This window comes from Hevea brasiliensis, chromosome 13 (genome assembly GCF_030052815.1).
Source record: "Hevea brasiliensis isolate MT/VB/25A 57/8 chromosome 13, ASM3005281v1, whole genome shotgun sequence".
NCBI classification, from domain to species: domain Eukaryota; kingdom Viridiplantae; phylum Streptophyta; class Magnoliopsida; order Malpighiales; family Euphorbiaceae; genus Hevea; species Hevea brasiliensis.
The window spans coordinates 5,396,687-5,419,663 of NC_079505.1; the positions used below are offsets into that span (position 1 = coordinate 5,396,687).

A 22,977-nucleotide genomic window follows, 5' to 3' on the forward strand; every position below is an offset into this window, starting at 1 on the left:
GTTAAAATTTATTCATTGTACAACACCAAATAATTTTCCAGGGGCTTGTCAAAGAACAATGAAGTCGAGGCTTGTTGGTATTCGCAGTGCTAAAGGCATTTGAACAACCTTGCCCGACGGGGGAGCTTGCGAAGGGAACACTGTAGTCTTGTTAGTATTCATATAGTGAACTAAAGCTACATATATAAGTGTAGATGGAATTCTGAAATGTAGAGTAAACAAACTATGGCAACATTGACCTTGGAGAATCTGCCTTCCCTCGTTTCCCTTGTTCTTTTCTTTCTGTTACATTTTTCGCTTCATGTTGCTTCAGACTCTGCTGAAGAAGCAAATGCTCTTCTCAAATGGGCAACCAGTCGTCAAAACCAGGAGCATTTCAACCTATCTTCATGGCCTTTACTTCCAACAAATGCCACCAATTCCGAACCAAAAACAAGCCCGTGCACTTGGCTTGGAATTTATTGCAACCGTGGAGAAAGGGTCTTTCGATTAAACTTGACAAATGCAGGTTTAAACGGTATGCTTCACGACCTTTCTTTCTCATCCTTTCCTGATCTTGAGTTTATTGATTTCAGCTCCAATGGACTTTTTGGTACGATCCCACTTGAAATCACTCAGCTTTCCAAACTCAGATATCTTGATTTATCAAATAATCAGTTATCAGGGATAATCCCATCAGGGATTGGCCTCCTAACAAATCTTGAAACCCTGCACTTAGGTGAAAATGAACTAAATGGTTCAATTCCTGAAGAAATAGGTCAGTTAAGTTTCCTTATTGAGCTTTTCTTATATAGCAACTATTTAGACGGTCATATTCCTATTTCACTGTGTAATTTGACCAAGTTGTCTGCATTACACCTCTATGATAATCAATTTTCTGGTACTATTCCTTTGAAAATGGGAGACCTCGCCAATTTGGTTGAACTTTTCATGGATTCCAATAGCTTTGAAGGTCCTATCCCTTTCACTTTTGGAAACTTGACAAAGCTAACTTATTTGTTCATGTACCAAAATCAACTTTCTGGTTCTATTCCCTCGGAAATTGGAAACTTGAAGTCTCTCAACTGGCTAAGCCTTTTTGGAAACAATCTTTCTGGCCCAATTCCAAGGTCACTGGGTGGTCTGTCAAACCTCACCCTCCTTCATCTTTACAGAAATCAACTCTCCGGCTCCATTCCTGAAGAGTTAGGAAACTTAACGTCTATTTCTGATCTAGAGTTGAGCGCAAATCAACTTAATGGCTCTATTCCTTCTTTCTTGGGTAATTTGAGCGACTTACAATATTTAAAGCTCCGTAGAAACCAATTTAGTGGTTCTATTCCTGCTTCTTTGAGTAATCTAAGGATCTTAAAAATCTTAACAGTCTTTGACAACCACTTAACTGGCCCTATTTCCTTGAGTAATCTGAAAAAGTTGTCAATTTTAGAACTCTCTGGCAATCGGTTTACTTCTTTTTTGCCTCATAATAATTGCATGAGCGAATCACTTCTGGTTTTGGATGCAAGAGACAACAATTTGAGAGGTCCAATCCCAGAAAGCTTGAGAAAGTGCACGAGCTTAGTTACAATTTTTCTTGGTAGTAACCAACTCGACGGAAACCCATTTGAGGACTTTGTTGTCAACTCAAACTTACGATACATGGATCTAAGTCGCAACAAATTTTCTGGTCAGATCTCAAGCATTTGGCAATGGAGGTCACAAATAGAGGCCATACGTGTTGCAGGAAACAATATTACTGGCATGATACCACCTGAGATTGGAAACTTTAAGCAACTACGTGAACTTGATCTTTCTTCAAATCATATATCTGGGAAGATTCCGAATGAACTGAGAGAGTTAACGTCTCTGCTGGAGCTAGCTTTGAATCAAAATCAACTTTCTGGAGCTATACCTTCAGAACTTGGATCTCTGACCAATCTTGAGTACATGGACTTGTCCACAAACAGATTGAGCGAGCCAATTCCAGAAGATATTGGTGACTTGGTGAAACTACACTACTTGAATTTGAGCCACAACAAGTTGAACAAAGCAATTCCAAAGCAGCTGGGTGAGTTGCTTCACCTCTCGCAGCTAGATTTGGGTCATAACTTGCTGACAGGAAATATTCCTATAGAATTCGCGAAACTTGAGAGCTTGGAGGAACTGATTATCTCTCATAATAATCTCTCTGGTTTCATCCCCAACGCTTTTGAAGAAATGCATGGTTTGTGGAATATCGATATATCCTACAACCACTTTCAGGGTCCAATTCCCAATAGCAAAGCTTTTCAACATGCTTCTATAGAAGCTCTGCGTGGTAACAAAGGATTGTGCGGCAATTTTAGTGGCTTGGACCCTTGCTCGGGGCAAAAACAGGTCTCGAAGAAGGGCACTAAAGTTATGCTGATAATTTTACTCCCTGTTTCAGTAACAGGTGCTCTTTTATGTATGTTGGTTGTTCTGTTCTTCAGGTTCCAAGCAAGGAAGAGAGGTTCAAAGAGAGAAGTTGAAATGAATAGTGAAGGGTTGCTTGCCACATCAATTTTTGATGGAAAAACATTGTACAAGGAAATCATACAAGCAACCAAGAATTTTCATGATATGCACTGCATTGGAGAGGGTGGATTTGGAAAGGTCTATAAAGCTGAGTTGCCATCAGGAAATACTTTAGCTGTGAAGAAATTCCATTCACTGAATCAAGGTGAGACAGCAGATCAGAAAGAGTTTCTGAATGAGATAAGAGCATTAACAGAGATAAGACATCGAAATATCGTGAAGTTCTACGGCTTTTGCTCGCATCTAAGACACTCGTTTTTGGTCTATGAGTACCTGCAGATGGGCAATCTGGACACTGTGCTAAGTAATGATGAAGCTGCAAGAGAATTGGATTGGAATAAAAGGTTGAATGTCATAAAAGGTGTGGCAAATGCCTTGTCATACATGCACCATGAATGCTTGACACCAATTATTCACAGAGACATATCAAGCAAGAATGTTCTGCTGGATTCAGAATTTGAAGCTCATGTTTCAGACTTCGGCATAGCCAAGCTTCTGAACCTAGACTCTTCCAATCAGTCTATGCTAGCAGGCACATATGGATATATAGCACCAGGTGATGTACTGTGTAGTTACTCCTCTAAACATTGAGTTAGTATTGTAAATTATCTACTATAACTACATATTTGGCATTGCAGAGCTTGCCTACACAATGACGGTGACTGAAAAATGCGATGTCTATAGCTTTGGAGTGTTGGCGTTGGAAATCATCAATGGAAAGCATCCAAGTGATTTAATCTCTAGAATTTCATCACAATCTGCAGACACTGAGGTAGAGATGAACAATATGTTGGACCAAAGGTTATCTCCTCCGACACATGAAGTTGAAGACAAATTGGCGTTCACCGTGACTCTGGCATTCTCATGCATACGTATGAACCCACAGTCCCGGCCGGCTATGCAGTTTGTTTCTCAGCTCTTGTCAAACTAACTTTATTTTTCAGAGCCGTCACTGCCCTGTACTATGCAAGCTGAAGCGCAATTGCTGGGCAGCTGCTATCTAATTCCTCCACTTCATCGCAATGCACTTATTTTCATAGAGAATAATTAGCAACAGCTAAACCAATTAAAATTTAAGAAATTATGTTTTTAGTAGGACCTCCATATTTTTTGGTGGGATACACAGTGATTTTTAGTAATGTGTTAATTGAGTGGAAGTATACACTTGAATAAATGTAGGCAAGAAATTTTTGGTTAATTTTTACCAATATTCTCTCAATCTTAGAGTTTGTCACACTTTCATCCTCAGTTTCATATTGTTACCATAAAGTCCCTCAACTTAAAAAATATTATATAAAAGTCTCTCAATTTAAAAAATATTACATAAAAGTCTCTCATGCTAGAATCCCACACTATAAAATGAAAAGGTCGAGTTTGTTTAGTATTGTTGTTAGAACTGCTGTTAAGAAAAATATTTTCTTAAATATGATTTAAATAAATTTAATATGCTTTAATATAAGAACACCAAAATAAGAAAATAATTTTTTTCAAACTACTTTTTCCAATAGCATCTAAAATTGTACTTTTTAAAAAAAAATGCTTTTTTACATTTGAACTCAGTGTCAACTAGTTTTGAGAACTTTTTTCTTGTGCAAAAAAATTGGGGTAAGTATGTTAGATGGGTTTTATGATTTTAAAGTTGGAATTTCTTCTTCTTTTTTTTTTTTTTGGAATGATTTGTTATGCTAAACATACCAAATTTATGTGTTTAGTTATGAAATTGCAGATTTCCAATTATTGTATGATTAATAGGGATAAATTTCAATAACTGTCCCTGAACTTATATAGTTATAACACTACAGTCCTTTAACTTTAAAATGTAACATAAAACCCCCTAAACTTTTAAATTTTACACAGTAAAATCCCTCTGACTTTCAATTACTGATTTTTCAGTTATAAACTAATGTGAATAGCTCCCGCATGACGCTTAGTCAATATTTCTCTCTCCTCTCTTATGCAAAGTGTAAAATTATTCTCTTTACGCAAGAAAAATTATTCTGTCTATAGAGAGAAAAATAATTCAATTTACATATGGCTTGAGAGAGAAAAGAGAAATACTGACTAAACTCCATGCTGAAACTGTTTAGGTCAGTGTCTAACTGAAAAACTAGTAATTGGAGGTTAGAGGATTTTAATGTACAAAATTTAAAAGTTGATGGTATTTTATATTACATTTTTAAGTTAAAGGACTGTAATATTATAACTAGATAAGTTCAGGAACAGTTGTCTTAATTTATCCTGATTAATAGACATGAAGTAGAAATAGCAAGAAAGAGACTAACATCAATTTCATATATGACACTTTAGTTTCTTTCATTTCTTTTTATCTTACAATGTAGCTACCACATATTAGATTAGTCGGAGATATGATGAGATTCTGATATGAAATACATTTATGTAATGTTTTCTTAAGTTGAGGGATTTTATGATAACAAAATAAAAATGAAAGACATAAGTGTACGTAACAAACTCTAAAATTGAGGGATGGCTAGGGAAAATTAATGAAATTTTTAAGCCCTTAATCTTTTGAAAATGAAAGACAAAGTTTATTTCAACTTTTAGGTTTTCCATCAACACCATTTCAAACAATAACTCTTAGTCACAATTCCATAATATGTATTTGAAGATATCATCCCGCACTTTGGAGTTATAGTGTACAATCACTCAGTTCGATTAGGATTTGAACCAAGTTATACTAACCGAAAAATCAAAAATTAAAACTATAAAAATCAAATAGAAATACTAGAGAGATCTTATAATTTCAATTTCAATTCCTTTAACTCCTAAATCAAAATTGCCGATCTTGATTCATAATGGATTAGGTTAGCCTATGTAAAATGTAAGACACGTGGTTAATGGAACTGCCCAATAATTTGCATCCTTCATCAAACAAAATTTTAATACTATGATTATTGTTAATGTGTTTTCTTATTTTTATTTTTAATTTTTTATTTTATTTTATTATTAAATTAAATGTCATAAAATTATTCATGATAACTATCAGTAAATTAAAATTTATTTTATAAAAAATAAAATTATAATACAAAAATCCGATTATTAGATATGACTTTAATAATTAAACATAGAATATACAAGTTTAGCCAATATTTTTAATTCATAAAATTTTAAATTGATAGCCTAATAAAGAATCATAATATATTAATATTTTCAATTTTGACAGTTAAAATCTGCAAGATAATCATATGGGAGGTTTGAGAAGAGAATATTTAAGTTAAGATAATCATATGCTTCTCAATCCTTCGATCTTTCCAAGCTTCCTTCCACACTATATTGCTCCGGAACTTCACCAAAATACTGAAAAATACAGCAAGAGTCAAATTTCTCTATTTAACATAATTATTTCAACAACTCTCTAAATATATGCCTAATAGATAACTATGCTTTAATCAACTGAATTAGACATAAAGATACATTAAAAACACTAAATGTGATGAGAGTAATATTAATAAATTATGCACTTATCACTACTAAAGTGTTAGTCAATAAAATTTCCAACTAAATAATTAGTAGGTAATTCGTGAGCAAATGGTAGGGAACGTGAGAATTAACCATCATTTACAGACTATTATTTAATTGGTAATTACCGATTAATTTAATATAATCAGTAATTACCAAATAGTAGGTAGTGTTTTTATATTAATTTTTATATTTTTTATTTTTTATTTTTTTAAGAAAATTTTAATTTTTATTTTTTATAAAATGCAAGAGAAAACATGAAAATCGCGCTCAATAATTTTCTAATTCAAAAAATAAATGGAAAATTATTCTTATCTTTCATAATTATATAAAAAAAAAAAAACAAATCATTGTAAAATATATTTTATTTTTGAAATTTTTTAACATGTGTAGTTATTCATTTATTTTATAATAATATGATTATTTTTATCATTCTAAATAATTATTCAATTATATGTATAAAAAGTTACGGTATAACTTTGATTATAAAAAAAGTAATTGTTTTCCACTTAGAAAATAGTTGAAAAACAAAATTTTTGTTATTAAAAAAATAATGAAAAATTCAAATCTTAATTAAATTTTTGCAAAACTGATTTTGTAGTTCTCTATTTGTAAAACTGGCACATGTGAACATAAAGCTCTATTTTAATTCTCTAAGTTAACTTTTGTACCAAACTATCTTAGTTTTCCACAAAGTGAACAAGTTTTCAAAGTTTCTATACGGATAAATTTTAGAATTCAACTATTGTATTATGATCATTCATTAGAGTATGATTCATTTGAATCTAAGAATAATCAACGGTTAAAATTTATCCATTGTACAACACCAAATAATTTTCCAGGGGCTTGTCAAAGAACAATGAAGTCAAGGCTTGTTGGTATTCGCAGAGCTAAAGAAGGCATTTGAACAACCTTGCCCTACGGGGGAGCTTGCGAAGGGAACACTGAAGTCTTGTTAGTATTCATACAGTGAACTAAATCTTTGGGAAATGAAAAATAATGTACAACTTCTTGAGACCTTACTTCCAAATGCTTTATCTTTTTAATTTCAATTTTAATTTTAGGTTAAGGCATAACCCTTATTTTATGTAATTCATACATGACAAATAGAGTAGAAATGCTTATGAAGTGTTTGAAGGAGCAATTTGTTCAACTTCCAAATTGCAATTCATATACACTTCCTCACCTTTACCCAAAAACTTCAATAAATGTGCTTTACAATCTAGTCCATAGGCCATTTACCTTACAATTTCATCATGACAATGTTTTTCCATCTAACATTATTTCAACACGCCAATTATAATTTCAAATAAAGCATTAGTCTAGTCAATAACAATGATAGTTTTTACTTCTTTTTTATCAATTAAGATTTGACTGGACTAAGGATTATTCTAAAATTATTTTTTAAAATCATAAATATATCAAATCGATCAATAAGGAGAAATATACCTTAAAAGCAATTCAGAGAAAAGATTTAATTTTAATACACGTAAATTGATATAAATATATCTTGATAAAAGGATTAATAAAAATAGCAATAAGTAAAATATTTATGAAAATTACTATATATATATGTACTTTTTAAAAGAAACAAAAATATTTTTAAAAAATTCAACTATTTAATTTTATCAAAATTAAAATCAATATCTAAACCAAACTGAAAGTAAAGAGATCTTACAGTTTCAATTTCAATTTCTTTAACTCTTAAATCAAAATTGCCGATTTTGATTCATAATTGGTTAGGTTAGCCTATGTAAAATGTATGACACGTGGTTAATGGAAGTGCCCAATAATTTGGATCCCTTCATCAGAGAAAATTTTAATACCATGATTGTTAAGGTGTTTTCTTATTTTTATTTTTTAATTTTTTATTTTATTTTTATTATTAAATTAATTTTTATCAAATTTTTCATGATAACTATCAGTAAAATAAAATTTATTTTATAATAAATAAAATTATAATAGAAATATCCGATTATTCGATATGACTTTTATAATTAAACATACAAGTTTAGTCAATATTTTTAATTCATATAATTTTAAATTGATAACCTAATAAATAATCATAATATATATTAATATTTTCAATTTTCACAATTAAAATTAGCCAAATAATCATATTATTATGGAGATTCATAAGTTTATATTGTTTGGTGGCAAAATATTTATATTAGCATTTAGAAGTTAAGAGAGTAGTTCATTAAAAGTTATTCCTCCTAATTTTTAGATACCGAGTGACTGTTTTAATTAGGGTCAATGAGATGATACCATTATTTTTACATTTAACAGCTAATCTAACAGATATTTTTATAGAATACTCATGCCTTAAATTACTATATAAATAGCTAACAAACCGCTAACAACTGAATAACCCAAGTCTTATTAGATAAAAAGGTTATTATGACAGTTAATAACCTTGAGCTTGGAGGCTTATTAGATAAAAGGTTATTATGACAGTTAATAACCCAAGTCTTATTAGATAAAAGGTTATTTTTATAGAATACTCAGTTGACAGTTATTATGACAGTTAATATTGTCGAACAGAACCCAAGTCTTATTAGATAAAAAGGTTAATTGAATAACCTTGAGCTTGGAGGCTTGAGAAATGAACACCAAGTCTAGTTTTGTAATCTAATAGTTAAGTCTTATTAGTATTTAATAGACATTTTTACTAAACACTGTGCTTTAAATTATTATCTAAATTTTTCATTTTTTATAGAAAACAAGAGAGGACATGCAAAATGTGTTTACCTGATTTTCTAATTCAAAAAATAAAAGAAACTTATTCATTTATTTCATAATTATAAAAAAAAAATAATTGTAAAATATTATTTAAAAGTTATTTTATTTTTGAAAATTTTAACGTGTTATTCATTTATTTTATAATAAAATAATTAATTTTTATCATTACAAATAAATATTTTTCTAACTAATTATTTAATTTTAGTTATATAGAGTTATGGTATAACTTTGATTATAAAAAAAGTCATTGTTTTCTATTTAGAAAATAGCTGGAAAACAAAATTTTTGTTATAAAAGAAAACAATGGAAAATCCAAATCTTAATTAAATTTTGGAAAATTAGTTTTGCAATTCTCTATTTGTAAAATTGGCACATGTGCAAGCAAAACTCTATTTTCTAGTTTTAAAAGAAAAATTTTTTACAAAACTATCTTAGTTTTCCACAAGTAAATAAGTCCTTAGAGTGTCTGGATGGAGAAATTTTAGATTATAACTGTTGTATTATAATAATTTATCATGGTAGTCTTCGCGTGAATCTCATAATAATCCACTATTAAAATTTATCATTATACAACACCAAATAATTTTCCAAGGGTTCGTCAAAGAACAATTAAGTCAAGGCTTGCTAGTATTCACAGTGCTAAAGAAGGCATTTGAGCAACCTCGTCCAAGGGGGAGCTTGTGAAAGGAACACTGGGTCAAGTCTTGTTAGTATTCACAGTGCACTAAAGCTATATATATATCCATGGAATTCTGAAATGTAGAGTAAACAACTATGGCAAGATTGACTTTGGAGAATCTACCTTCCCTTGTTTCCCTTGTTCTTTTCTTTCTGTTACATTTTTCGCATCATGTTGCTTCAGACTCTACTGATGAAGCAAATGCTCTTCTCAAATGAGCAGCCAGTCTTCAAAACCAGGAACAGTTCAACCTATCTTCATGGCCTCTACTTCCAACAAATGCCACCAATTCCAAACCAAAAACAAGCCCGTGCACTTGGCTTGGAATTTATTCCAACCGTGGAGAAAGGCTCTTTCGATTAAACTTGACAAATGCAGGTTTAAACGGTATGCTTCACGACCTTTCTTTCTCATCCTTTCCTGATCTTGAGTTTATTGATTTCAGCTACAATGGACTTTTTGGTACCATCCCACTTGAAATCACTCAGCTTTCCAAACTCAGATATCTTGATTGTCACGACCCAAAATTCTGAATCGTGACCGGCGCATAATTTAAGTATTCTTAAATCATGCAAGCCTTATCAGAGTATCTTAAATGAATATATTGTCACTTACTAATCCCAAAAATAGACAAAATCCAAATAAATAAAATGCTGAATAAACATCATAAATATCCCATAAGTAAACTGCGGAGTGTCTACAGATTTCAATAAAAACTTAAACTGTTCAATAAACTAAACTAATTATTAGCCCGAGAAAACTTGAATTCGGGCATACCATGAGAACAAATCGAAGTTGTCCCTCTCCAGAAAATGGACTGAATATTTGGATCAGCTGCAGAATTCTCTTGATCCAAAGCAGATATGAGAAAACGTGGTTTGAGCTAGATGCTCAGTGAATGATAATTATAGCACACAACGGAATAGGAACAGGCAGACGCTTGATTAATTTCACAATAAATTTTCTATTCAATAAAATTATGCTCATGCTATCAAAATCATTAATAAAATAATTTCATAAAACATATATATAAAATAAATTCATTCAATAAAAATTTTATGGTACAGTGCACCAGGGTGATGATACCCCACATCACCAAAGGCCAGATGGTAAGCGCGCTACCAGATATCAGATACTTTCCTCCTCCTTCACAGATATCAATGCATATGATACTAATGCAACCATAAACTGCAATGATGCATGACTCAACAATGCAACCTAATACCGTGATAGTCCACGGCGGGGCGGATAATGAAAAGCGAATCGGGCACAGGTACCAATTCAAAACAGAAAACCAATTTGTACAAATCAATCAAAATCAATAAAAAAAATTTCAGATATCAAATAATAACTGATAGTGCAATTCCAATAGTGTATTTCAATAATTTCAGAGAGTCGAATAAATCAAATCAATCTCAAATCAATTCAATAAAATCAAATCAATCTCAATTCAATTCAATAAAATCAAATCAATCTCAAATCAATTCAATAAATCAAATCAATCTCAGATCAATTCAGTAACACATCGGTAAATTTTATAGTCAAATATCAATCAATATAAATACATTAAAGGCCTGTTCCCGGAATCCTAATGGGTCTAATGCAGAGATAGTTAGCAAAATCAATTATTTAATCAAAATTGAAATAAAATTTAATAATAAAATAAAACTATAGAAAATCACATATAAAATCATTGTTAAAATATTAATTTAAAATTTTATTTAATAACAAACTTAATGTTAAGAAATTTTAAAAGGGACAAAAACGGTGCCATGCACTATAATTACCACTCACCTGGAACCTCTAAAATAATAGCTAGATTCAATAAAAGAGACAATTTCAATTGTAATGAATATTTGAATCTCCTACATACCAAAAATATAAAAGAAAAATATTAAATAATAATAAAATAAAATAACTTTTATATATACATATATATATTAAAACGAGTCGACGCATGGTGCGGATTTAGTGAAACAGCTATATATATATATATATATATATATATATATATATATATATATATATATTAAAACGAACTGACGCATGGTGCGGATTTGGGTGATGAATATATATATATATATATATATATATATATATATATTAAAACGAACTGATGCATGGTTGTGGGACGAAACGGGACGAGGTAGGATATATATATATAATAATTGATTATTGTTTAATAGTAATTATGATCAATCCGATTCAATACTAATAATCAAGGAAGTAAATTTTTAGGGTAGTTGTAACAAATCAATGAAAGAAAATAAAATCAAATTCACCCATTATTGAATAAAGAATGAGAATTTTACCTTGAAAACAGAATCGAACGTGATGCATAGAGAAGTAAAAATTTAGGGATTCTATGTTGAGAGTATTTGATAGAAAAAAAAAGAGGTGACAAACAGGTTTTGAGAGCAAAGTTTAGCAGAAGAGATGATTAGGGTATATATATATATTTTAAGAGTTCTATTAGGTGTAGGATGGGATAAGAGTTATTATTGAACTAGGTTGTTCAGATTGCAGATATATATTTAATTTCAAAATAATATATATATATCTAAAAATAAATAAGCAGACCATCTAATAAAAAAAATATATATATATACATTTTTTTTTTATAAATATATTAAATTATTGTTAGCTTATTAAAATAAAATAATAATAAATAATAAATGTATATGGGTTTTCACATACTTCCCCCCTTAAAAAAAATTCGGTCCCCGAATTTGAATAGACAAAATTCTAACCTGAAGAATCAAATAAGTGAGGATATTTGGCTCGCATTTCAGATTCTGCCTCCCATGTGGCCTCACTACTTGAGTGATTATGCCACAAGACTTTGACCAAAGCCACTTCCTTAGATCGGAGTTTCCTAATTTGTCGATCTAAAATCTTTACTGGTTGCTCCTCATATGACATATCATCCCTAAATTGCATGGTTTGAGGTTGTAAAACATGAGATGGATCTGGTACATACTTCCTAAGCATAGAAATATGGAAAACTGGATGTACATGTGCAAAACCAGGTGGAAGGGCTAAACGGTAAGCAACTGCTCCAATTCTCTCCAAAATTTCAAATGGACCAACAAAATGAGGGCTAAGCTTTCCTTTCTTCCCAAACCTCATGATTCCTTTCATAGGGGAAACTCTCAGAAATACATGATCACCAATCATAAATTCTACATCTTTACGCTTAGGGTCAGCATAACTTCTCTGTCGACTTTGAGCAGTCAAAAGTCGATCATGAATTAGTCAAACCTTCTCTGAAGTTAATTGTATCAACTCTGGTCTAGTAAGCCTTCTTTCTCCAACTTCATCCCAACAAATCGGTGACCTACACTTTCGACCATATAATGCCTCATATGGAGCCATCTCTATACTTGCCTGATAACTGTTATTATAAGCAAACTCCACTAAAGGCAAATGATGATCCCAACAGCCACCAAAATCCATAACGCATGCACGAAGCATGTCCTCTAATGTCTGTATGGTCCTTTCTGATTGTCCATCCGTCTGAGGGTGAAAAGCAGTACTAATGTCTACTCGTGTTCCTAAAGCTTCTTGGAATATCTTCCAAAATCGAGAAGTAAACTGAGTACCACGATCAGAGACAATGGAAACTGGAACTCCATGAAGACTAACAATCTTGTTTATATACAACTGTACAAGTTTAGCAAAGTCATATGTAGTCTTCACAGGAAGGAAATGAGCAGATTTTGTCAATCTGTCCACTATCACCCAGATTGCATTGTAACCACCTCGTGTACTAGGTAAACCCACAACAAAATCCATGGCAATATGCTCCCACTTCCACTCAGGAATAGGCAATGGCTGAAGTAACCCAGATGGTCTCTGATGTTCTGCCTTAACCTGCTGACAAGTCAAACATTTAGCAACAAAGTCTGCAATATCCCTCTTCATGCCACCCCACCAATAATGCTCCCTTAAATCACGGTACATCTTAGTTGAACCTGGGTGTACTGTGTAAGCAGAATGGTGTGCCTCCTCCATGATTTCTCTTCTCAACTCATCAACATTGGGGACACAAAGTCTAATGCCATAACGAAGAACTCCATCATCAGTTAACATGAACCCTTGAGTTTGGCCTTGATGAATACTATCTATAATCACACATAGCTGAGAGTCCCTCTTTTGAGCAGCCTTAATTCTATCAATCAAGATAGGCCTAACTCGAAAATGTGCTAAGAATGATCCAGCTATGATTTCAAACTCTACTCCCTGATCTAGCAACCCATGTAATTCACCAATCAGAAGCCTCATCTTGGTAGATATATGGGCTAAACTACTAGAAGACTTCCTGCTTAGAGCATCAGCCACTACATTAGCTTTTCCAGGGTGATACTATATGGTGCAATCATAATCCTTCAGCAATTCTACCCATCTCCTTTGCCTAAGATTAAGATCACGTTGGTCAAAAATGTATTTGAGACTTTTGTGGTCAGTGAAGATTTTACAAGTCTCACCATACAGATAGTGCCTCCAGATTTTTAAAGCAAAAATTACTGCAGCCATTTCCAAATCATTAGTTGGATAATTCTGCTCGTGCCTTTTTAACTGACGAGAAGCATATGCAATAACCCGTCCATGTTGCATCAAAACACATCCTAAACCAATCCTAGAAGAATCACAATATACTACATAACCCCCTGATCCAGATGGAAAAGCTAACACTGGTGCTGTAGTTAAACGAGTCTTAAGCTCTTAAAAACTTTTTTCACAAGCCTCAGACCACTAAAATTTCACATTTTTCTGTGTCAACTTAGTTAAAGGTGCTGCAATACAAGAGAAGTCTTGAACAAACCATCTATAATACCCTGCTAAACCCAAGAAACTACGAATCTCTGACACAGTTGTGGGTCTAGGCCAATGAAGCACTGTCTCAACTTTCTTCTTATCAACGCACACCCCATCCTTAGATACTGTATGGCCTAGGAAAGCCACACTATCTAACCAAAACTCACATTTTGAGAACTTGGCATATAGCTTGTATTCTCGTAAGGTCTGAAGGACAATTCTCAAATGCTGTTCATGCTCCTCCTTACTCTTTGAGTACACTAGAATGTCATTGATGAACACTATAACAAATTGATCTAAGAAAGGCTTGAAAACTCTGTTCATGAGATCCATAAAAGCAGCCGGAGCATTGGTAAGACCAAAAGACATTACAAGAAATTCATAGTGTCCATACCTAGTCCTAAAGGCTGTCTTGAGTATGTCTTCTTTCTTAACTCTCAATTGATGATGCCCAGATCGAAGATCAATCTTGGAAAAATACTTTGCACCTTGAAGTTGTTCAAACAGGTCATCTATGCGTGGAAGAAGATACTTATTATGCACAGTTACCTTATTCAATTGCCTATAATCAATGCACATTCTCAAAGACCCATCCTTCTTCCGTACAAATAACACAGGAGTACCCCATGGAGAAACACTAGGGCGAATAAACCCCTTATCTAGTAGGTCCTGTAGTTGCTCCTTCAACTCCTTAAGTTCTGCGGGTGCCATACGATAAGGTGGCATAGATATGGGCTCAGTTCCAGGGACTAAGTCTATACCAAATTCTACCTCTCGCTCCGGGGGTAAACCTGATAAATCTTCTGGAAACACATCAGGAAACTCCTTAACCACTGCAACATTCTCTAAACCTGCACCTTCTACCTGAACATCTTTAACATAAGCTAGATACCCTTTACACATCTTTCGCAATAATCGTCTAGCACTCACTACAGAGATAAGATTACTAGAGGCTATACTGCGATCTCCCTGAAATTTAAATTCTGCCTCCCCAGGAATTTTAAAGAGTACAACTTTATTATGACAATCCAATGAAACGTGATAAGTGGCTAACCAATCCATGCCTAAAATCACATCAAACTCAAACATATCCAAAGAAACAAGATCTGCAGCTAATTCCCTATCTCCAATGTGAACTATACATCCCCTATACACCATATCAGTGTCTATTGCATCCCCCATAGGTGTTGATACAGATAAAGGATACTCTAACAAAGTAGGTGGTGTACTAAATCTCATGGAAAAGTATGGAGAAACAAATGAATGACTGGAACCAGGATCAAACAGTACTCTAGCATCAAATGAGCAAATAGGAAGTGTACCTGTCACTACTGCATTAGATGCCTGAGCATCCTGCTGAGTCAAAGCAAAAACTCTAGCTTGACCTCTACCACCAGATGTCTGTCCCTGAGTTTGACCAAATCCTCTACCACCAGAACCTCTACCACCCTGACCGCGACCACCAAAACCCTGACTTCTACCACTATACTGTGAAACTGGTTGAGCCTGAGAGGGAGCAGAATGTGTTGCTTGACCAGCACCCTGAGTTGTCTCACTAGTAGGGCGATCCATCACGGTGTCCCAGCTGTCCACAACCAAAGCATGCTCCAGTGACCCAATGACAAGTGCCCTTATGTGGCTTACCACAATGATGACAAAGAGTGGTAATAGGCTCAGTGCTAATCTGGTTATACCGAGCATTCCCTGTATGTGTCCTCTGCTCACGTCCCTGACCAACTCCAGATTGATGTGCCCTATTGCCAACTGTAGACTGAGAACCCTGCTTATTATCTTGATAAGAGCCCTGATGACTTTGTCCTTTGTTAAATTGATTACCTTGACTATCTTTCTTAAACCGCTTGCGCTGCTCACGAGCCCAACGTTCATCATCATACATCTCCATCTGTCTAGCCCGATCAACCACCTCCTCATATTTAGGTAGTCGTAAAGGAGCTACACGATCAATTAGCCTGTCTCGTAAGCTCCTTTCAAACTGCGAGCCTTCTTCTCCTCATTTGGAATCAAGTGTTTACCAAAGGGATAATTTGGTAAACTTCATTTCATACTCTGTAACTGTCATTTTACCTTGCTTCAAGGTTTCAAACTCCAAGGCCTTAGACTCTTGAACACTAGGAGGGAGAAATCGCTACAAGAAGAGAGAGTGAAATTCAGGCCATAGGATAGAAACTTAATGTCTCCCATTCTTCTTAGAGATATACCACTCACGAGCAACTCGCTTAAGGTGATTTCCTGCCAACATCACCATCCTAGCACTACTGCAACCCCGAGTGTCATAACACCTCTCCATGTCATCTAGAAACTCTAAGGGATCAGCTAATGCATCCTCTCCAGTGAACTCCTTTGGTCTTAGCTTGAGAAAATCAGAGAGTCAAGGAATCGAGCCTATCCCAGCTGGTGCTAAAGTAGAGCCAACCACCGGTTGTTGTGGTTGAGTTGTAAGGTACTCGGCTATAGTATTAATAAAGACGATTCACCGCATGTAATCCCGCACGGATCACTCTGATAAGAATTTGACCAAATCTAGGTGCTTGAGTGCAGAGCTAATTGGAATGGTTGTGCCCGCCTTAGCCATAGGCGTGCTCTGTCGATGTCGATTACTAGTTTGAGGTGGTACCTCCTGTTGGATCAAGGTTTGCACCATTAAGACCCTTGGCCTTAGTTCTCCTCTTGCGTCTAATAGACCCAGGCACCTATTCATTTTAATAAACAAGCATTAAATATGAAAATGTGATCCAAATTAAGACAGTTGAAAAAGTACAAAGGATGCAGATATCCAAGCAATGATAAACCAAAAGACGTTAAGGATCCTATGCTCCGCAAGTTTACTAGACCTCAACCGAGCTCGATACCAACTTTGTCACGACCCAAAATTCGATCAGGATCGCGCATAATTTAAGTATTCTTAAATCATGCAAGCCTTATCAGAGTATCTTGAATGAATATATTGTCACTTACTAATCCCAAAAATAGACAAAATCCAAATAAATAAAATGCTGAATAAACATCATAAATATCCCATAAGTAAACTGCGGAGTCTTCAGATTTCAAATAAAAACTTAAAACTGCTCAATAAACTAAACTAATTATTAGCCCGAGAAAACTTGAATTCGGGCATACCATGAGAACAAATCGAAGTTGTCCCTCTCGGAAAATGGACTGAATATTTGGATCACCGCGAATTCTCTTGATGCAAAGCAGATATGAGACAGAAAACGTGGTTTGAGCTAGATGCTCAGTGAATGATAATTATAGCACACAACGGAATAGGAACAGGCAGACGCTTGATTAATTTCACAATAAATTTTCTATTCAATAAAATTATGCTCATGCTGTCAAAATCATTAATAAAATAATTTCATAAAACATATATATAAAATAAATTCATTCAATAAAAATTTTATGGTACAGTGCACCAGGGTGATGATACCCCACATCACCAAAGGCCAGATGGTAAGCGCGCTACCAGATATCAGATACTTTCCTCCTCCTTCACAGATATCAATGCATATGATACTAATGCAACCATAAACTGCAATGATGCATGACTCAACAATGCAACCTAATACCGTGATAGTCCACACGGCGGGGCCAGATAACAGAAACAGATACTGGGCACAGGTACCAATTCAAAACAGAAAACCAATTTGTACAAATCAATCAAAATCAATAAAAAAAAAATTTCAGATATCAAATAATAACTGATAGTGCAATTCCAATAGTGTATTTCAATAATTTCAGAGAGTCGAATAAATCAAATCAATCTCAAATCAATTCAATAAAATCAAATCAATCTCAATTCAATTCAATAAAATCAAATCAATCTCAAATCAATTCAATAAAATCAAATCAATCTCAGATCAATTCAGTAACACATCGGTAAATTTTATAGTCAAATATCAATCAATATAAATACATTAAAGGCCTGTTCCCGAAATCCTAATGGGTCTAATGCAGAGATAGTTAGCAAAATCAATTATTTAATCAAAATTGAAATAAAATTTAATAATAAAATAAAACTATAGAAAATCACATATAAAATCATTGTTAAAATATTAATTTAAAATTTTATTTAATAACAAACTTAATGTTAAGAAATTTTAAAAGGGACAAAAACGGTGCCATGCACTATAATTACCACTCACCTGAAACCTCCAAAATAATAGCTAGATTCAATAAAAGAGACAATTTCAGCTGACAGAATGAATATTTGAATCTCCTACATACCCAAAATATAAAAGAAAAATATTAAATAATAATAAAATAAAATAACTTTTATATATACATATATATATTAAAACGAGAGCTGACGCATGGTGCGGATTTAGTGAACAGTTATATATATATATATATATATATATATATATATATATATATATATATATATATATATATATATATTAAAACGAGAACTGACGCATGGTGCGGATTTGGGTGATGAACAGTTATATATATATATATATATATATATATATATATATATATATATATATATATATATATATATATATATATATTAAAACGAGAACTGATGCATGGTTGTGGGACGAAAACGGGACGAGGTAGGATATATATATATAATAATTGATTATTGTTTAATAGTAATTATGATCAATCCGATTCAATACTAATAATCAAGGAAGTAAATTTTTAGGGTAGTTGTAACAAATCAATGAAAGAAAATAAAATCAAATTCACCCATTATTGAATAAAGAATGAGAATTTTACCTTGAAAACAGAATCGAACGTGATGCATAGAGAATTAAAAATTTAGGGATTCTATGTTGAGAGTATTTGATAGAAAAAAAAAAAGAGGTGACAAACAGGTTTTGAGGACAAAGTTTAGCAGAAGAGATGATTAGGGTATATATATATATTTTAAGAGTTCTATTAGGTGTAGGATGGGATAAGAGTTATTATTGAACTAGGTTGTTCAGATTGCAGATATATATTTAATTTCAAAATAATATATATATATCTAAAAATAAATAAGCAGACCATCTAATAAAAAAAAATATATATATATACATTTTTTTTTATAAATATATTAAATTATTGTTAGCTTATTAAAATAAAATAATAATAAATAATAAATGTATATGGGTTTTCACATTGATTTATCAAATAATCAGTTATCAGGGATAATCCCGTCAGGGATTGGCCTCCTAACAAATCTTGAAATCCTGAACTTAGCTGAAAATCAATTAAATGGTTCGATTCCTGAAGAAATAGGTCAGTTAAGTTCCCTTATTGAGCTTTTCTTATATAGCAACTATTTAGACAGTCATATTCCTGTTTCACTGTGTAATTTGACCAAGTTGTCTACATTACACCTATATGATAATCAATTTTCTGGTACTATTCCTTTGAAAATGGGAGACCTCACCAATTTAGTTGAACTTTTCATGGATACCAATAGACTAGAAGGTTCTATCCCTTTCACTTTTGGAAACTTGACAAAGCTAACTGCATTGCTCATGTACCAAAATCAACTTTCTGGTTCTATTCCCTCAGAAATTGGAAACTTGAAGTCTCTCAACTGGCTAAGCCTTTTTGGAAACAATCTTTCTGGCCCAATTCCAAAGTCACTAAGTGGTCTGTCAAGCCTCACCCTTCTTCATCTTTACAGAAATCAACTCTCCGGCTCCATTCCTGAAGAGTTAGGAAACTTAATGCCTATTTCTGATCTAGAATTGGGTGAGAATCAACTTAATGGTTCTATTCCTTCTTCCTTGGGTAATTTGAGCAAGTTACAATGGTTAAATCTCCGTGCTAACCAACTTAGTGGTTCTATTCCTGCTTCCATGGGAAATTTGAGCGAGTTACAATATTTAAAACTCGGTAGCAACCAACTTAGTGGTTCTATTCCTGCTTCTTTGAGTAATCTGAAGACCTTAGAATTCTTAACAGTCTATGACAACCACTTAACTGGCCCCATTTCCTTGGGTAATCTGAGCAACTTGTTGATTTTGGAACTCTCTAGCAATCGGTTTACTTCTTTTTTGCCTCATAATAATTGCATAAGCGAATCACTTCATGTTTTGGATGCAACAGACAATAATTTGAGAGGTCCAATCCCAGAAAGCTTGAGAAATTGCACGAGCTTACTTAGTATTTCTCTTGGTAGTAACCAACTCGACGGAAACCCATTTGAGGACTTCGTTGTCAACTCAAAGTTACTACGCATGGATCTAAGTCACAACAAATTTTCTGGTCAGATCTCAAGCATTTGGAAATGGAGGTCACAAATAGAGGCCATACGTGTTGCAGGAAACGATATTACTGGCATGATACCACCTGAGATTGGAAACTTTAAGCAACTACGTGAACTTGATCTTTCTTCAAATCATATATCTGGGAAGATTCCGAATGAACTTGAAGAGTTAACGCCTTTGCTGAAGCTGGCTTTGAATCAAAATCAACTTTCTGGAGCTATACCTTCAGAACTTGGATCTCTGACCAATCTTGAGTACATGGACTTGTCCACAAACAGATTGAGCGAGCCAATTCCAGAAGATATTGGTGACTTGGTGAAACTACACTACTTGAATTTGAGCCACAACAAGTTGAACAAAGCAATTCCAAAGCAGCTGGGTGAGTTGGTTCACCTCTCGCAGCTAGATTTGGGTCATAACTTGCTGACAGGAAATATTCCTATAGAATTCGCGAAACTTGAGAGCTTGGAGGAACTGATTATCTCTCATAATAATCTCTCTGGTTTCATCCCCAACGCTTTTGAAGAAATGCATGGTTTGTGGAATATCGATATATCCTACAACCACTTTCAGGGTCCAATTCCCAATAGCAAAGCTTTTCAACATGCTTCTATAGAAGCTCTGCGTGGTAACAAAGGATTGTGCGGCAATTTTAGTGGCTTGGACCCTTGCTCGGGGCAAAAACAAGTCTCGAAGAAGGGCACTAAAATTATGCTGATAATTTTACTCCCTGTTTCAGTAACAGGTGCTCTTTTATGCATGTTGGTTGTTCTGTTCTTCAGGTTCCAAGCAAAGAAGAGAGGTTCAAAGAGAGAAGTTGAAATGAATAGTGAAGGATTGCTTGCCACATCAATTTTTGATGGAAAAACATTGTACAAGGAAATCATACAAGCAACCAAGAATTTTCATGATATGCACTGCATTGGAGAGGGTGGATTTGGAAAGGTCTATAAAGCTGAGTTGCCATCAGGAAATACTTTAGCTGTGAAGAAATTCCATTCACTGAATCAAGGTGAGACAGCAGATCAGAAAGAGTTTCTGAATGAGATAAGAGCATTAACAGGGATAAGACATCGAAATATCGTGAAGTTCTACGGCTTTTGCTCGCATCTAAGACACTCGTTTTTGGTCTATGAGTACCTGCAGATGGGCAATCTGGACACTGTGCTAAGTAATGATGAAGCTGCAAGAGAAATGGACTGGAATAAAAGGTTGAATGTCATAAAAGGTGTGGCAAATGCCGTGTCATACATGCACCATGAATGCTTACCACCAATTATTCACAGAGACATATCAAGCAAGAATGTTCTGCTGGATTCAGAATTTGAAGCTCATCTTTCAGACTTCGGCATAGCCAAGCTTCTGAACCTAGACTCTTCCAATCAGTCTATGCTAGCAGGCACATATGGATATATAGCACCAGGTGATGTACTGTGTAGTTACTCCTCTAAACATTGAGTTAGTATTGTAAATTATCTACTATAACTACATATTTGGCATTGCAGAGCTTGCCTACACAATGAAGGTGACTGAAAAATGCGATGTCTATAGCTTTGGAGTGTTGGCATTGGAAATCATCAATGGAAAGCATCCAAGTGATTTAATCTCTAGATTTTCATCACAATCTGCAGACACTGAGGTAGAGATGAACAATATGTTGGACCAAAGGTTATATCCTCCGACACATGAAGTTGAAGACAAATTGGCGTTCACCGTGACTCTGGCATTCTCATGCATAAGTATGAACCCACAGTCCCGGCCGGCTATGCAGTATGTTTCTCAGCTCTTGTCAAACTAACTTTATTTTTCAGAGCCATCACTGCCTTGTAATATGCTAGCTGAAGTGCAATTGCTGGGCAGCTGCTATCTAATTCTCCACTTCATCGCAATGCACTTATTTTCATAGAGAATAATTAGCAACAGCTAAACCAATTAGAATTTAAGAAATTATGTTTTTAGTAGGACCTCCATATTTTTTGGTGGGATACACAGTGATTTTTAGTAATGTGTTAATTGAGTGGAAGTATACACTTGAATAAATGTAGGCAAGAAATTTTTGGTTAATTTTTACCAACATTCTCTCAATCTTAGAGTTTGTTACACTTTCATCCTCAGTTTCATATTGTTACCATAAAGTCCCCCAACTTAAAAAATATTTTATAAAAGTCTCTCAATTTAAAAAATATTACATAAAAGTCTCTCATGCTAGAATCCCACACTATAAAATGAAAAGGTCGAGTTTGTTTAGTATTGTTGTTAGAACTGCTGTTAAGAAAAATATTTTCTTAAATATGATTTAAATAAATTTAATATGCTTTAGTATAAGAACACCAAAATAAGAAAATAATTTTTTTCAAACTACTTTTTCCAATAGCATTTAAAATTGTACTTCTTCTAAAAAAATGCTTTTTGACAATTGAAACTCAATGTCAAATAGTTTTGAGAACTTTTTTCTTGTGCAAAAAAATTGGGGTAAGTATGTTAGTTGGGTTT

The 22,977-nt window shown here is 33.5% G+C and overlaps 3 protein-coding genes across 3 annotated transcripts; all 3 read left to right on the forward strand.

Annotated features, from left to right (window-relative positions):
* Window positions 1–225: 225 nt before the first annotated feature.
* On the forward strand, window positions 226–3,713 carry LOC131172016 (MDIS1-interacting receptor like kinase 2-like). Its single transcript, XM_058132961.1, has 2 exons — window positions 226–3,091; window positions 3,174–3,713. Exons 1-2 carry the CDS (start codon window positions 226–228, stop codon window positions 3,464–3,466), a joined length of 3,159 nt encoding a protein of 1,052 aa, XP_057988944.1. The 3' UTR covers window positions 3,467–3,713.
* Window positions 3,714–19,368: 15,655 nt separating this feature from the next.
* Window positions 19,369–21,659, forward strand: LOC131172017 (MDIS1-interacting receptor like kinase 2-like). The gene is made up of 2 exons (XM_058132962.1): window positions 19,369–21,496; window positions 21,631–21,659. The coding sequence occupies exons 1-2, from the start codon at window positions 19,369–19,371 to the stop codon at window positions 21,657–21,659; spliced, it is 2,157 nt and encodes a 718-aa protein (XP_057988945.1).
* A 76-nt stretch (window positions 21,660–21,735) lies between these two features.
* On the forward strand, window positions 21,736–22,282 carry LOC131172018 (MDIS1-interacting receptor like kinase 2-like). Its single transcript, XM_058132963.1, has 2 exons — window positions 21,736–21,907; window positions 21,990–22,282. The coding sequence occupies exons 1-2, from the start codon at window positions 21,736–21,738 to the stop codon at window positions 22,280–22,282; spliced, it is 465 nt and encodes a 154-aa protein (XP_057988946.1).
* The last annotated feature ends 695 nt before the right edge of the window (window positions 22,283–22,977 follow it).

Coding starts and splice junctions, on each gene's coding strand:
- LOC131172016 (XM_058132961.1), top strand. CDS start 226: ATGGCAACATTGACCTTGGAGAATCTGCCTTCCCTCGTTTCCCTTGTT. Junction 3,092..3,173: donor ATATGGATATATAGCACCAG/GTGATGTACTGT, acceptor TTGGCATTGCAG/AGCTTGCCTACACAATGACG.
- LOC131172017 (XM_058132962.1), top strand. CDS start 19,369: ATGGGTTTTCACATTGATTTATCAAATAATCAGTTATCAGGGATAATC. Junction 21,497..21,630: donor ATTCCATTCACTGAATCAAG/GTGAGACAGCAG, acceptor GAGTACCTGCAG/ATGGGCAATCTGGACACTGT.
- LOC131172018 (XM_058132963.1), top strand. CDS start 21,736: ATGCACCATGAATGCTTACCACCAATTATTCACAGAGACATATCAAGC. Junction 21,908..21,989: donor ATATGGATATATAGCACCAG/GTGATGTACTGT, acceptor TTGGCATTGCAG/AGCTTGCCTACACAATGAAG.